The sequence below is a fragment of the Mustela putorius genome, unplaced genomic scaffold (genome assembly GCF_011764305.1).
Source record: "Mustela putorius furo isolate JIRA1106 unplaced genomic scaffold, ASM1176430v1.1 tig00000174_pilon_pilon_pilon, whole genome shotgun sequence".
Taxonomy (NCBI): Eukaryota; Metazoa; Chordata; class Mammalia; order Carnivora; family Mustelidae; genus Mustela; species Mustela putorius.
The window spans coordinates 1,705,564-1,722,615 of NW_025421304.1; the positions used below are offsets into that span (position 1 = coordinate 1,705,564).

Here is a 17,052-nt window from a genome sequence, read left to right on the forward strand (position 1 = left end):
AGATTAAAATGGAGAAAAAGTCTTTTTTTCCCTCCCCAGAAATGGAAAAGATGATTCTAAAATTCATATGGAATTATAAGGGACCCCAAACAGTCAAACAAATATTGATAAAGAAGAACAAAGTTGTTGGAAACATACTTCCTCATTTCAAAACTTACTACAAAGCTACAATAATTTAAAAAAATGTACTCCTGGCATATAGATAGACCTACATCAGTGGAATATAATTGAGAATACAAAATAAACCCATATATCTATGGTCAATTGCTTTTCAACCAGTGTGCCAAGATTATCCAATGGGGAAAGAATAGTCTGTTCAATAAATGGTGCTTGAACTATATATCCATATGCAAAATAATGATGTTGGACCTCTGCTTCAAGGATACACAAAAATTATCTCAAAAGAGATCAAAGACTTAATTGAAAGAGCTAAAACATTAAAACTTTTTAAATAGGTTCCACACCCAGTGTGGAGCCCAACACAGGGTCTGAACTCATGACCCTGAGATCAAGACTTGTGCTAAGATCAAGAGTTGGACACACTTAAATTACTGAGCCACCCAGGTACCCTTAAAATAATAAAACTTTTAAAAGTCTTAAAAGAAAAACAAATCTTCATAATCATGGATTTGGCAATTGTTTGTTAGTTATAACAGATAACTCAGACTCCATCAAAATTAAAATCCTTTGTACACCAAAGGATACCATCAAAAAAGTGAAAAGATGGGGCACCTGGGTGGCTCAGTGGGTTGAGCCTCTGCCTTCGGCTCAGGTCATGGTCTCAGGGTCCTGGGATCGAGACTTGCATCTGGCTCTCTGCTCAGTGGGAAGCCTGCTTCCCCCTCTCTCTCTGTCTGCCTCTCTGCCTACTTGTGATCTCTCTCTCTGTATCAAACAAATAAATAAAATCTTTTAAAAAAAAACAGTGAAAAGATAACAGAGAATGAGAGAAAATATCTGCAAAGCACATATCTAATGAGGGTCTGGTATCCAGAATATATTAAGAATCTTATAATTCAACAGCAAAAATACAAACAACCTAAGTAAAAAAACAGGCAAAAAATTTGAAAATCTATTTCTCCAAGGCTATATAAATTAGCAACGGGTACATGAAAAGATGCTCAACAACACCATTAACAATTAGAGAAATGCAAGTCAAAACCACAACATAGTATCTCTTCACAAACACTAAGATCGCTATAATTTAAAAGCAAAAAACAAAAAACTAATGTTGGTAAGGATGCAGAGAAACTGGAATCTTCATACATCATTGCTGGGAATGTAAAATGGTGAGGAACCCCTGGCTGGCTCAGTTGGAAGTTTGCAACTCTTGATCACAAGGTTGTGAGTTCAAGGTACACGTGAAATTGCTTTTAAAAAAAAAAAAAAAGGAGGAGGAATCTAAAAATGGTGCAGCCATGGAAAAGTTTAGTGGTTCCTCAAAAGGCTACATGGAATTACCATTATGACCCAGCAGTTCTGCTCATGGGTATAGACCTAAAAGCACTGAAAGCAGATAATCAAACAAAGCTTGTACATGAATGTCCAGAGCAGCACTATTCATAATAGCCAAAAGGTGGAAACAACACAAATGTCCATCAAGTGATGAACAGATGAACAAAATGTGGTATATCCACACAATGGAATATTATTCAACCTTAAAAATGAATGAAGCACTGAAACATGTTATAACATGGATAAACCTTGAAAACATACTAAACGAAAGAAGCCAGACACAAAGTCCACATATTCTATTATTCCATCTGTACAAAATATTCAGAACAAGCAAATCCATAGCGATAGAAAGCAGATTAGGGCTGGGAGAGTGGGAAGAGGGAGTGATTGCTTAACAGGTACAGTGTTTCCTTTTGGGGTGATGAAAATGTTCCAGAACTAGATAGTAGGGATGGTTGTACAACATCATGAATGTACTAAATGCCACTGAACTGTACATTTTAACATGATTTAGAGGCACCTGGGTGGCTCAGTCAGTTAAGTGTCTGACTCTTGATTTGGGCTCAGGTCATGATCTCAGGGTGGTGAGATCAAGCCCTGAGTTGGGCTCTGCACTGAGCTTGGAGTCTGCTTAAGATTCTCTCTTTCCCTCTCCCTCTGCCCCTTTTCCTCAACCTGTGCATGCATGGATGCGTGCACATGCTTTCTCTCTCTCAAAAAAAATTAAAGGGTTTAAATGGCAAATTTTATGCTATGTGTACTTCACCATAATACATATGTACACTTACACCCCCCTAAAAAAATGGGGTCATAAGGGAGACAATATGGTATATAATAGCTACATGATCAGATCACATAGATATATTTTTTAAAAATGGGGAAGAATGGAGAGAACATATGCAAAAAAATTGTTTTAACTCTTTCCAAAATTGAGTAATTGCCATTCTTAGACTGTTGTAGCTATAGTGTGGGAATAAGTAAATGATTAACGGGGATATTCTAATTCCATCATCCCCCATGTCTTTAGCATTCCGGAAGCATCAATTCAATACCTATGAGTACCCCTGGCATTCAAGACTGTGAATTTGAAATACCAAGTCAAACTGAAAACAAAACACAGGGCTTCTTTAAGAAATGGTTGATTCTAGGTCTGGGATAAGAAATGTACAAGATGAGGCTGGAACATCTTGTCATCTCAAATAGCAAGGTAGCTCCCAAAGAAAGACTGTTGGGGTCATGTCCAAAGGACTCAGGAGCCAACTAGAAGAGGCTACCACTGGTCAAAGATGGGACAATTTGAGCTTCAATAATGTTAATAATTGTAATGGATTAAAATATATTCCAATATATTTACATATATGAGTATATAATGATATTAAATAAAAACAACTAGTTACCTTTAGAGAACAGGGAACCAATTCATTATCTTGAAAACTGGTAAGTAAAGGGAAAGAATCAAGCATTTATCCTGCCTTTCCTATATGAAGTGTACCACTGGGTGACCAAATGGTAGATGAGGGGAAGTGTTTCTTCATATAAGTAGTCCAACTAATAAAAAGAAATGATAGAATTAGAATATCACCATATTGCAACCCCCAAGGAGTAAATGGATCTAGGCATTGATCAATCAACAGCTGCTAACAATAATCAATAAATTGTACATTCCTTCGTGTGGATTTCTAGATCTCGGTTATTTTAAACAAATATGAAGGATAGAGAGGTAGGACATTAGGAGTTGCAGAAGAAGAGGAAGAATGGGGTAGAGGCAATTTTTAAATCTGTCCTGGCTATTCTTTCCAGAACTGATGAAAAGATGCACCCACAGATATTTCTGTTGAGGAAACAGATATATACAAATAACAGGCAGATGCAAGGAAATGAACTGAAAGAACATAATAAATAACAAAGGTGAGGGTTTGTGGGGTGTGGAGGTGATCAAGATAGACTTTAGCTTTGTAATATTTCACCTTTTTTCCAAGGAGAATATTTTATATATAAAATTTTAAAGTTCTTTAAAAAACATTCTTGTTAAGTGAGAAAAGTGCTGTCGGCAGAAACGTCAGATCCGTGAAGGCAGACGGGAGTCAAGCAGTCGCAGGCAAAGGGCTGAATGATGCTTATTCAAAAGGATCAAGTTATTGCTCCCCCTTCTGACTTGGGCCACTGAAAATAACTTCTCCAGGACAAACGCTCCAACAACAGTAAGAAATTTTCAGGGGCAGGGGGAGGTAGAATACAATTATTTCCCTACCAGTTGTCTTATTTGCAGGGAAAACTTAGAACAGCTTTAGAGAATGAAAACACCCCAAAGACTCACTCCCAGAAAACTTCAGCACTTGAAAAAGCACTAAGCTACACAAATGGCCCTCCACAGCGCGCTCCCCGAGGTCCACAGGCTCCTGCCGCCCTTCTCCCGCATGGCTGCCTGCCTCTGCCCCTCGCCTTCTGCAGGTCTCTGCTTGAATGTCTTGTCCTCAGACAGGCCTTCCCCGATCAGTCTCCTCTCTAGAATAGCACCCTTGGTCCCTTTTCCTTAAACGGTTTTCTTTGTCTTTGGAGAGGTAGTGCCGCTTGGCTATTTACCGATGACATGTGTGAGTTTACTTTCCTGCCCAAATGTGAGCTCCAGCAGGGCAGGGCCGTTGTCAGTTTCCTTCCCAGCTGTGTCCCCAGCACCTCGAACAGCATCTGGTATCAATCTGGGGGCCATGGCTATCTTGTGAAGGAAGGGCTGAATGGGTTCCCCAAACTGCAGAAGCTTTCCCCCAGCTAAGCTCCGGATGGGAGCTGAGCAGGGGAAGAGGTCCGAAAAGAGGGGCTCACCTCCACGTTCCAGACGTAGGAGCTGTGGAAGAGCTCTGACCACATCTTGCCTACTTTGTTGATATCTTTGACATCCCAGACGTAGATGCTGTGGTCCTTATACACGCAAGACAGCCACTGATGGATGGGGTCGAAGGTCAGTGCCACTGTATCTGGGTAGACTGCTTCTGCCTTCTTGCGGAAGAGGAAGCTAACAAGACCACATGGGTCATCAGTCACCATCAATGTCAGCGTGAGTAGTGACACTCCGAGCTGCCTCTTCCCTGACAATGTCATCTCTTATGTTAATTCCGTTCCAACTCTACGTCTCTCTCCTCCCTCCCTGCTTCCTTTGCTTTTGCTTCTAGTACAGAGGTTGTAAACTGGAAGATTCTGCCTGGCCCCTGAGAACATCTGAATTTTCACCTCCGCTCATTTTGTCCACCCTCTCTCACTCACCTATCTCTGAGCAGGGAAGATAATGGGCACGTACCTTAGTTCTCTCTCATTAGCCCCACCAACACATGACCAAATATCCCTATGCTGGGGGGCTGGGGAGCTGTCCCCTGGCCTGGGGCCTCCCTGCAAAGGCTACAGTTTACTGAGCTCTTACTATGGGTCGATCTGACAGCTTTAGCTACACCGAGTTCCCAGTCTCCAGGAAAGGTCAGTACTAAAGTTCACAGATGAGGAAATGAAAGCACACACAACAAAGGTGGCAGAGCTGGGCAACCTGGCCACTGTGACACAACACTGTGGGTCACTTGGAAAAGAGGCAGCCCCAGCAGCCCCTGGTTAGGTAGCCGCTCCCCCGCAACAGCCTTACAACAAAGATACACCATAGCTCAGCCCTTCCACCCGCTCTCAACATGGCAGCCAGAGGGATCTAATGCTTATGGCTGACCATACAACTAACTCCAACGCCTGAAATCTCTGGGGGCTGCCCATTGACCTCAGAAGAGACTATAAGTTCCCCCCGCCAGCCTCTATCAATGTTCAGACTTGTCTCCTAACATCCTCCCTTGGCACCCTAGGCTCCTGCCCGTACAGCCCCTGGCTGTTCCTGCCACATGCCAAACCCAGGGCCTTTTGCCCTTCGGTCTTTACACTTGCTCTCAGGACCCACCTCCCCACATAGCTGGCTCCTCCTCACGAGAGACTTCCTCTGGCTTCCAGCCCACACAGCCCCACCCCAGGCACTTTCCTTCCTGGTTTATGTCACTGAAGCACTTAGGACTCTCTGAAATGACCTTGTTTGTATAATTGTTTAGCATCAAGCTTCCTCACCAGACCACAGACTTCATGATGGCAGACATTTTGCTGCCTTGTTCTGGCTCTATCCTTCCAGCCCAGGGCTGGCCAGGCGGGTACATGAATCTGGAAGCCCCACCCCCACCCTCTGCCGGGCAGTACCTGGGCTCTAGGCCCTGAGCCACGTCCACTCCCAGGTAATGTGGTTTGGGCACGTTCGTGACATATTGCAGGTTGTGGGCCTGGAAGATGCGGACGATCCCATCTGTGCAGCCGCAGAAGATGAGCTCCTGGCTGACACAGAGGCAGGAGGATAAAGAAACCTGTGGAGGCAAAGGGGACCCAAGTGGACGTGGTGCTCCACGTGGCCTAGTGCAGAGACATAGGGACTAAGAGAGCAGGCATCAGCCTCCAGAGAAGCCTTAGAGTTCCCTGGGCCTAAGAAGTCCATTTCAGCAAATTTTAAACTTTTGGAATCAGGATATGGCTGTCACTACTGAAGGAAATGTGCCAGCAGGCAGAGGCCCAAATGGCGACAGAACTGTCATCGGTGTCTACAGAGGAACTCAGCTGTGCATGGGGGATCATCTGTGCAGCAGGCTGGGACTTCGGAGAGGGAGCCTGCAGCTCCAGGGTGGGATCGGACGCTTACAGTTTATTCTCTATTGTTTAAAAACAATTTCATGGAGCTTAGACTTCAGAGCAACACAGAAAAATGAGACTGTTTACAGGAAAGACTCTTGGGCGATCTATCCTACCAGGATACACACATGGAAGGGGCAGCAAGGGCCAGACCTGTGGATGCAGACTGGAAGAGCTTTTCCAGATCGAGAGGGACTTAATTTATAAGTCATTAAGCATGACAACTGCTGTTGAGCAGTTGAGCATAAGACAACTGCTCAGGGGCTAACCATCCATCTGTCAAAAGCTTTGGACTTGCTTAAACAGCTGAAGTTCTAGAAAGAGGATTCAAATGAGGAGGAAAAAATGTTTAACCAACTAGGAAAAACAGATGAAACTCTGAATTCTTCTAGAATTCTAGAAGCCTGACACTGTGCTTTTAGCCCTAAAGGTGAGCTCTGGAGGGGAGCCACAAGAGCAGGGGGAGGAAAAGGAGGGAAAATCATGATGTTCCTGCCATCCAGTCTCAGAACAAGAAAACGGTTTGGATTCAAACCCTCGGATCCTGAAGAAAAGTGGTTCTGCAATTTATAGCTAGATCATCCTTTAATGTAAAAGGTTATGTATTTTTAATACAGCTCTTTTTTGACTAAAAAATGAAATCAGTAATACCTTAGGTTAGAAAAAAAAAAGATGTAGTCCTCCCACCAGCCAAGAGTGCTCATCAAACAGTGATGGGAGAGCAACTGTAACGTTGAGCCCATCACAGGGTACCGGGCACCATGCTGCGTGCCTTCTATATTTTACTTCATGGGACTCCCTGATCAAGTCTGTGGGGTGGACAGCAGGATTTCCATTTTACAGATGAGGAAACTGAGGCTCGGAAAGGGAGAGTCACTCACCCAGAGTCTCACGAGCAGAACCTCTGAGGAGTCAAACCCAGACCTAGTGGGATCAACTACGAGGCAGGGATATTACTGAGTGTCCCTGGAGACACGTGTCCTGGGAAGAATGTTTTCCCCACTGACGGCAGGGAGGGAGGGAGGGCGGGGTACCTTCAGGTTGATCCACTTCTCCAGCACCCTCTTCTCGTTGAACTGGCAAAGGAGGCCTGAGTAGGACACACAGAAGGTACTGCCTGCCATCCGGCCCCGGCCACAAGCCACGCCACAGAAGATGTTGTTGTGCAGCTCACCCAGGATCCCTGAGCGCCCCACGAGGGGCACAGTACCTGTCACCTGGAGGCACAGCAGGGCACAGGAAGACACTGTCCACATGGCCTAGATCCCAGCAAGGTCGCAATGGGACTCTCCTGACCAGCGACTATGACACATACCTAAACAAAAGACTCTAAGACATTCCTCCAAATGGAGAAGGGAAGAGAAAAACAGAACACACACTTCCAGGCAGAGACTCTGGGAGGCAGCAGTCCAGGAAAGAGGTCTGGCCCCAGGGTCAGTGCTGGGGGTTGGGGGTAGTGGGGTGAGAGGGTGGGCGGGGGTGGATTTCCCAGCAGGGCCTGACAGCACCTAAAGAGCAGGCCTGGAAGCAGAAGCTGAACCAGAGGCCAGACAACCTTTGAGGTTATCACCTTCAAATCTCAAATAGAAACAGGAGTCCACACCGCCCCTAATGGTTACTTCCCAGGCCTGGCTAAGGGAGCAGGGGCAGAAACCTACCTTTGCTTCTGTGGAGACTTCCAAGAACCAGAACCTCACGTGCCGGTTCCCTACAGTGACAAAATAGCTGCTGTCCTCCGAGAAGGAGAGGGCGATGACCCTGCACGATACCTTGTTGGAAGCCACCACAATGTCCTTCTGGAAAAATCAATGCAGACAAGTTCATGCCAGCACCCGTCCATTGGACCATTTGTGCCTTTGCCCTCAGCCCTGCATCTCCTTAACCTTTCCTGCTCCAAGTCAGTTTTCTTTGGGCCCTCCAGTGACAGAGGAGACTTGAGGCTTGGAAAGGTTTCCATGTGTAAGCTCCAGAGCTCTCCCCAAGAGTCCAAGCTCTACAGCTCACACGTGGCTGAGCCTTAACAGCATGAAATCATCTCGAAAGTCCTATGTGGAAGGTGCTTCTCCCCACCTCTGCCAGGCTCAGAGAGGTGGTATTATGCGCTTAAGGTCACACAGCAGGTAATGAATAGAGCCAGGATTTGGTACCCACGTCTGCTACCTCCAAGTCCTCCCCTAGCTGTTCCAAAGTGCAGCCTTCCAGCACATAACAGTTCACTGAATTTTCACAACTCAATGAGATAGATGCCCGCATATCCATCTTACAGGTGAGGAAAGAGACTTACAGAGAAGTCAAGTCACTTGCTCAAGGTCATAGCTGGTTGATATGAAAATAATTCCACTCGTTGAGAGCTTGTCATATGCCTTATAGTAAGTGTCTAGAACAGGGATCAGCATTCAGTATGTGCTCAATAAATATTTTCTGGATAAATGAACACTTCACCAAATTATCTCATTTAGTTTGCTCAGTGCCTAAGCCTCAGGGTGCTCTGGCTGCCCACACACCCACCAGTTATCTCACCTTCCAGTCCCAGACGTTGAGTACCATGTCGTGCTGGTAGCCCATGGACACAATGTGCTTCATATTGGGGGAGAAGGCCACACAGGCCACGCCGTACTTGTGGCCCAGCATCTCTGCCACCTGACTCTTCTCATCCACGTCCCAGATGCGCACAGCAGGCCTGTGCCCGTTCTGGGGAAGGTGGGGCCATGACTGCTGATAGGTTCTGCACCAGGCGGGGGCTAGAAGGGCTATTAGGGCTGAAACTGGCATTGCCCCAGGATGTATCCAAAAGCTGCCTCCCCCATCTGCCACGGTGCTTTCTGGCCTGGGTATAAACTATTCTAGGGATGTCCCAGGCCTCCTGAGGGGTAGAAAGAATGACCCCAAGATCCCTCCCCAACCACTCAATCACCATCACAACTCACCTCCCCCGTCACTATGTACTTCCCATCAGGGGAGAAGGCCAGAGCACTCAGAGACTTCCTAGGGGTAAGGAAAGGGGCTGGTCACTGGTTCCAAGGCGGGTAGGCAGTCACACCCCTGTCTGGCTGTGCTCACAGAACTCTGCCCACTCTCTGCCTCCAAGCCTTAAGAGGAGAGGCAAGTGCCAGCCGCTCCCATGGAGCCAGCGCTGCCTGTGTGCCCAGAAGAGCATACCGTGCATCCCTTGCATTCTCTGCTGCCAGAAGAGGGTCAGTGGTCCAGGGAAATGGGGGTAAAAGCAAAGGCCCCAACCCAGACAGGACGGTCACTGGACAGGGACCTTCCTTTCCTCTCCCTCAGGAGTGGTAGGGCTCCCTAAGACCCCACCCACCCTGTAACCCTGAGAAATTCAGGTGCAGGAAATGGTAGCAATCCAGCCTAACTCTGGGGGTATGGCTGAAGTCCTGGCAGTACACGAGACAGTCTGCAGCATGTGGTTCACTGTTAGTCATGCAAGGTGTTCTGGAAAACCCATGAGCAATCAGCATGTTTCTCTCTGGCCTGCGCAAGGACTGAACGACCAGACTAGTTTACACACTTTTTGGGTAGCAAGTTTCATGGTTTCCAGACCACACTGTTTTCTTTTCCCCTCCCTCTTCTATCTGTGTTCCTTAATAGTCTGGTAACTGTCCCCCATATGTGAGTTACTTTGTGTGTAAATAATAAGTAAATGCTGAGTTTTGATGACCTCAGAGAACACTTCTCATTATCATCGCTTCAACTCTGGAGGCTTCTCATTGATCCCACAGCGGCAGACGAGGCAAGCTGCCCATCCGATGGCCACCTGCCCCTCTTCCTCACCGATAGAATCCGAGTTTTAAAGGAAGGCTGCAGCCCCATCACGAATGCATCTCCTCACCTCTCTTGCAGCTACACAGACACAGCTACACAATTTCTTCTGGCCAACCACAGGTACACTGAAATGCTCTGTGCCATTTCCTGAAAAGCTTCTCCAAGGGAACTCTTTGCCTTCATCCCCACTCATTCCCCTTCTGAATCAAGGACACAACAGCCAGAACTCCATCTTGGACCATGAGGCAGCCTCAAGAACAGGAGCCTCACAGAAGGCACAACAGAACAGGCAGGCAGGCAGATGGGGCGGGGTTCCTGATGCTTGCAGACACACCGGCCACCTGGGTGCCCACCTCTAGACTTCACTCGTGCAAGAAAGGTGCGCCCTTGCATTTGAAGCCATGCTTTCTATGGGGTTCTGTTGTCTGAAGCCACCCCTGACCTGTCGCCCGCCTTGAACTTGTGCCCGGCTCTCTGCAAATGCTATATGGGCATCATGGGCCTCATTCCTCAAGCGCACTCTGGGAAGTGAGGACTCTTAGCCAATTTGGAGATGAGGAGACCTCTACATGGGGGAGTCCTCCCGACTTACCTAATCCGACTGGGCAGAGCCCTGGCTGCGCATCGGAATTCCCTGCAGAGCCTTTGAAAAACATCAAAGCCACACTAGGACTCGTGAATGAAAGTTTGGTGAGGAACAGGGTAATATCTGCTGTTTGAGAGACGCTCCCCATGAGATACTCACTAATCACCAGAGGGAAAGAGGCTTCACAGGGGGAAAGTCTGGCAGATACCACCTTCACCAAGGGCCCAAGTGAACACCAAAAGAGATCACCATCTATCTTCCTTCTGATACAGAACCTCAGTCTATGAGGAAACATCAGATAAGCCCAAAGGCTGGGGCATTCTACAAAATACCTGGCCTATAATCCTCAAGTGTCAAGGTCATCAAAGTCAAGAACAGATGAAGAAACTGCTTCAGACTAAAAAAGCCTGAAGAGACAACTAAATGCAACATTTGATCCTGGACAGAATCCTTTTGCTATAAAGAACATTCTTGGAAAAAAAAACAAAACTACATTCTTGGGATAAATGGTAAAACCTGAAAGAGGCTTAGATGGTAGTGATGTACCAATTTCAATTTCCTGCCTTTGCTGATCGTACTGTGGTTTTGAAGGATAATGCTCCCCCCAGCTCAGAAACACCCTCTGAAAGAGTTAGCAGTACAGGACATCATGTTGGCAGCTTACTCTCGAATGGTTCCGAAAGAAAAAAAAAATTACCATGCATATAGACCAAGAATGGTAAAGCAAATGTGGTAAAAGGTTAACATTTGGGAAAAATGGGTGAAAGGTATACAGGCATTCTTTCTACTGTTCTTTAAAGACTAAAATTATTTCAATATAAAAAGTTAAAAAATTACCAATACCCAGAAGTGGCTTCTGATTCCGCCTCATCTCCCCCTCACTCACTCCTTCATTCCAGGCACAGGACCACCCAGCTGCTCCTCAAAACACCCCAAGATTCTTAACCATGGCCAGGCCTTTTTGCTTGCTGCTCCCTCTACCTGGAAGACGCTCCCCACACTTTCACAGGATCACCCCGTTATTTCTCTCTGGTCTCAGCCTCCAGGAGGCCCAACCTGGGCCTGCTGTTATGGCTCCCATCTCCCCCACCGTTCTCCATCTGCACAACTGCCCTAACACATCCTCGTTCTTTCCTCCACAGCAATGGTCAGGGTTGGCTAGTAATTTGCCTACTGCTGTAGTGTCACCACTGCTGAGCTGTCAGCTCTGCAAGAGCCGAGACTCTCTCTGTCCTCAGCACCTGGAACGCTACCTCACACAAAGCAGCAGAATGTAGCAGAATGTAAGCGAATGAGTTAGTCGCCCACCCACGAGCTTCCAAGCAATGTGGGGAAGTGGGTAGGTGCCAGGACCCCGGACCCACCCCCACCCAATGCCCAGGGCCCAGCCTACCTGGCAGTGTTAAAAATGTGCTGCTGCTTGTTCTCCTTAGGATTCAAAATCACTACCACACAGCTGGGGAGAAAGAGGGAAATGTGCCTTAACTAAAGGAAGTGCTAGGGTCCAGGGACGATTCCATTCCCAGCGGAAAAGCCCACACATAAATAAGGCTCCCTCTGAACAGAAGAGGCTCTCATCCCCCTCTACATATCTATGCTGAGAATTATAGGGCGCTGCACGTTATTAATGATATATTCGGAAACAGAAACCAACACTTTCTCTGTGGTAACTATTCTGTCAGACCCTGGGCTGGTAAAGAGTTATGTGCTCAATCTCTATAAATCCTCACAACTGCCAGGGGAAGTTGGATATCTTAGTCCCCTTTCAGAGATGAGGAAACCTGAGGCCCAGAGAGGGAAAATCCTTTGTCCCGGGCCACCCAGCAGGTCAGGGACAGAGTGGGGATATGAATCTACATACTGTCAGATTCAAGAGCCCACCCCTGGACTGCATCCCAAAGACTGAATAACAGGTACAGTTCCTTAGGAATGACTACATGTCTGGCCTACCCTATAGGCATGGAGGGGTCCCTTCAGTACCTAGAACAGGGCCAGGCTAGATCAGTATTTGTGGAATGAACAGTTAGGAGGATATCTTTCAGTCCTCTCTACTACCCAAGAGGAGGATGTCACTAGGTCTCTTTTGCGGATGAAAAAGGAGGTGCTCACAGAAAAGCATGTGGTGGTGGTGGGACACAAATCCAGGCTGCTGACCCCACAGCTTGGGTCTTTCTCAGAATTGCTGCCACCTCCCACCTGCAGTCACAATAAGGCTTTCATCGTGCTCACCACATGCCAGGTACTGCTCTAGACACCGATGGGCCCATGGGATCCTCTCCACAGCCCTCAGGGGTGGGCAGCTTATCTGCAGTCTACAGATGGCAAAGCCAAAGCCCACCCATGCACTCACCCTGCTAGGTAGGCCACGTGGCCAGTGCTGGGATCACAGGTTAGGCCACTGCTGTTCTGGGCTGTGATGCCAAGTACCTTCTCAAGTGACACCTGTGGGAAAAAAGTCCAAGTCAGGATGACCTGTCCCAAAAGGTCCTTCATGGCACCAGAGCCTCAGTCACCCATTTAGTCCCTGTGACCTCCAACACTAACTGAGCTTCTACAGTCATGCTACCAACAGCTAACATTTGTTCTTCTCAACATGTCTCTGAAAGACACAGAATGGTGAGGAAGACAGACAAAATCCCTGCCCTCCTGGAACTCACATTCTTGTGGTGATGGGATGGAGGACATAAAAAACAGAACAAATATGTAAAATAGATGTCAGGTGATGATAGGAGCAAAGAGAAAAATAAAGCAGGGAAGGAGAGAAGGCCTCACTGAAAAGATGACCTCTGAGTAAGTTCCTAAGAATTTTATATGGATGAAAGATTTGAAACCCCACAACAACCCAAAGAAGGAGGCACAATTTCCACAGATGAGGTCACTGAGACTCAAAATCCCACACCTGTGGAGTGGCAAAGTTGGGCTAAAACCCAGCTAGTCTCTGGCTCCAAAGTCAGTATCCCGGGCCCTGCAGGAGAGACAGCAGGGAACAAGAATGGATTAACAACTGAGCTACTCAGGTGCCCAGTTTGCCTGGTTGGGCTACAAACCCAGCTAGTTTCTGGAATGAGATGCCATTGGGCAACTGGGTGGTTCAATCAGTTAAGCATCTACCTTCAGCTCAGGTCATGATCCCAGGGTCCTGGGATCGAGTCCCACATCGGGCTTCCTGCTCAGTGGAGACTGCTCCTCCCTCTCCCTCTGCCTGCTGCTCTGCCTACTTGTGCTCTCTGTCTCTACGTCAAACAAGTAAATAGCCTTAGGGGAGAAAAAAAAGAGTAGACAGCATCTGTTCCCTCAACAAATTCACAGTATAGAGGTTCAACAAGGAAAAAAACAAGAGTCAAATTTAGAATTCAAAAATTCTTGGGGCGCCTGGGTGGCTCAGTGGGTTAAGCCACTGCCTTAGGCTCAGGTCATGATCTCAGGATCCTGGGATCGAGTCCCGCATCGGGCTCTCTGCTCAGCAGAGAGCCTGTTCCCTCTCTCTCTCTCTGCCTGCCTCTCCGTCTACTTGTGATTTCTCTCTGTCAAATAAATAAATAAAATCTTTAAAAAATTCAAAAATTCTTTAAGCAAAGCAATTTAAATGGGCAAATCTCCAACATGGTTGATTAGAACTATTTAGAATATGGACTATTAGAATTATGGTATTTTCATATCCTGAATATACTAGCTTCCAATTTTTTACAAAGTAAAACATTCTCAAGCAAGTCCTTCGCCTCAGAAATGAAAGGCAAACTGGGCACCTGGGTGGCTCAGTTGTTAAGCATCTACCTTCCGCTCAGGTCATGATCCCAGGGTCCTGGGATTGAGCCCTGCATCGGGCTTCCCGCAGAGCTCTGCAGGAAGCCTGCTTCTCCCACTCCACTCCCCCTGCTGTGTTCCCTCTCTCGCTATGTCTCTGTCAAATAAGTAAAATCTTAAAAAAAAAAAAAAAAAAAAAAAGAGAGGCAAACAGAGGATAATAAGAGCTCAGGCTTCTTGAGCAATTACCAGGAGCTAGGAATTGTTTAAATACCTACAGCTGAACTGACTTATAACCCTGTGATGTGGTCATCATCATCATCACCATCTCCATCTTACAGATGAGGATATAAAGAGGCTCAGAGAGGTAACCCATCCAGGCAGGAGCAGCACCAGGACTCTAACCCAAGCAATCAGGCAATGGCACTCACAACATTTTTATATCTGTCAATCAGCATTACTGGATATTAATAAAATATAATAGTCATTTAAAATTTTTTAATTTATTTTTATTTCATTTATTTATTTATTTGACAGAGATAGAGAGAGAAAGTGCACAAGCAGGTGGAGCAGCAGTCCGAGGGAGAGGGAGAAGCAGTTTCCCCAGTGAGGAAGGAGCCTAACGAAGGGCTGGATTCCAGGACTGTGGGATCATGACCTGAGCCAAAGAAAGCCGCATAACCAACTGAGCCACCCAGGCACCCCTATAATGGTCATTTTTTTTTATAATGGTCATTTTTATTTTTTATTTTTTTAAAGATTTTATTTATTCATCAGAGAGAGAGAGGGAGAGAGAGCGAGCACAGGCAGACAGAATGGCAGGCAGAGGCAGAGGGAGAAGCAGGCTCCCTGCTGAGCAAGGAGCCCGATGTGGGACTCGATCCCAGGATGCTGGGATCATGACCTGAGCCGAAGGCAGCTGCTTAACCAACTGAGCCACCCAGGCGCCCCTATAATGGTCATTTTTAAAGAAGATTTTATATATTTATTTGACAGAGAAAGAGAGAGGGAACATAAGTAGGCAGAGTGGCAGGCAGAGGGAGAGGGAGAAGCAGGCTCCACTTTGAGCAGACAGGGCTTGATCCCAGGACCTCACAGCCCCCCGCTCATGCTCTCTCTCTCTCTCTCTCAAAATAAATAAATAAATAAAATCTTAAGAAAAGAAAAAAGAACATAATTAAGGTTTAAGCCCAGGCAATCTGGGTCCAGAAGCTGCTTAACCCTATTGCTTACCGCTTCTCTGAAACTGCTATTGCTATTCATCTATTTTATACACAGTTTAGAGCTCATGAGGCACTTTCAGGAACATACAAGGTACAGGATGCTAGGTAAAAGACTAAAAGTAGGTGTCTGTCTTACGCTGGGGTTCAAGAAGGCCTTTCCGGGTAGGGATATTCAGTCTGAGACTTGAGGGATGAGGAGCCAGCCAGGTGGACTGCTGCAAAAAACCAAGAGGACTTGGCAAATGCTTAGGAAGTGGAAAAGAGCTTTTAGCCTCAGGAAAACAGAAAGCAGGCTAGGGTGACTGAATGTTGATAAAAGGGAAGACAGTGGATGTAGGGCCAGAGAGATGGGCAGGGGCCACGTGACCAGGCCTTGCAGCCAGTATTGGGTGATATAATCATAGTGCAGCAGAAATCCTTGTGGCAGGAACAAGATCCACCAGCATCTACCATGTTTCCATCCTCTACCTGGTCTCTGCCAAACAGGTCATAGTCACAATTTCATTTCTGCTCCCTGCAACTCCATGGTATGGTTACTGTTGCTTCTATTTTATAAAAACAGACTTTGTAGGTCAGAAAGCTGGAGAACAATTTTTTAAATCGCTTCTGTGCTAATGGCATTCCTTCTACCTACTTTAAAATCTTCTTTGTTTCTCTCAGGAGTTAGGGAACTGTTCTGTACGCCACCCCCCCACCCCCGCCACACCGCAACAGGGAGCCGCTGGTGAGATTTTGCAATTACTCACATGGGTCTCCATAATTTGGGGTGGCAATGTGTAATAAAAATTCCACACTGGAAAAGGAAAAGGAAAGAGAAGGCAGGTGGGGAGAGAAGATGGAGTCAGCTGAGCGACAGACGAGGTAGGTAGGTAGGTATCTGGACTAAACAATGGTAGGGACACTAAAGATCAAGCGAAGGGCGAAGTCAACAAAAATGGAAGGTCCCAGAGAGACATCTAAAGGTGACTTACGGGATACGCAGGAAGGAGGGAGTAGATGGTGATTAGAACTAAAATACACTCCTTGGGGAAGGGAGAAACGGGCTAGGAAGGGTGGCAGCACCGGGGAGAGTTGGAGACCGGAGAGTAGGAGCAGACGGGAGAGTGGGAGTAGCCCTGGCTAACGGGGCGGGACCTAGGATACAACGCGGGTAGGAGAGGAGCGGGAGGGGACATGCTGAGGGCTGATAGGGCGGGGCCAACGACCTAAGGGCGGGATCAGGCCCCTGGAACTGGGGTGGGCAGGACAAACAGCTCCTCACCCGACTCTGCACCGTGTCCTCCGGCGCCGCCGAGAGTCGTGTCCGCCGCCGGAGACAGAGCGGCGGAGCGGGGGGTGGAGAGCACTGGCCCCTCCTCATCGGAACTCCGACCGCCACGGATGGCAGCTTCTCGACTGCATCATTCCGCGCGTAGCCTCCGGGCCCCAAGGCCGCCATCGTCTTACCGGAGCCGGGCGACCGTTACGCTCTTCAACCCCTCAACCGCCGCCACCACCGCCGCCGCCGCCTCCACGACCCACTAGAAGAGCAAACGGCCGCGGGAAAGCCGGCGCCGCCGCCCATTGGACGCG

At 47.3% G+C, this 17,052-nt stretch overlaps 1 protein-coding gene across 1 annotated transcript in view; it reads right to left on the reverse strand.

The window, feature by feature from the left end:
- WDR62 (WD repeat domain 62) overlaps positions 1 to 17,027 on the reverse strand; it is a 42,960-nt gene extending 25,933 nt beyond the window's left edge. The window contains exons 1-9 of the mRNA XM_004765153.3: positions 16,742 to 17,027; positions 12,864 to 12,955; positions 11,907 to 11,969; positions 9,078 to 9,135; positions 8,671 to 8,841; positions 7,809 to 7,946; positions 7,185 to 7,367; positions 5,671 to 5,831; positions 4,279 to 4,468 (exon numbers count right to left, since the gene is read on the reverse strand). Coding sequence (XP_004765210.1) covers positions 4,279 to 4,468; positions 5,671 to 5,831; positions 7,185 to 7,367; positions 7,809 to 7,946; positions 8,671 to 8,841; positions 9,078 to 9,135; positions 11,907 to 11,969; positions 12,864 to 12,955; positions 16,742 to 16,918 — 1,233 coding nt within the window. The 5' untranslated portion in view covers positions 16,919 to 17,027. The remainder of the gene's footprint in view (positions 1 to 4,278; positions 4,469 to 5,670; positions 5,832 to 7,184; positions 7,368 to 7,808; positions 7,947 to 8,670; positions 8,842 to 9,077; positions 9,136 to 11,906; positions 11,970 to 12,863; positions 12,956 to 16,741) is intronic.
- Positions 17,028 to 17,052: the final 25 nt, after the last annotated feature.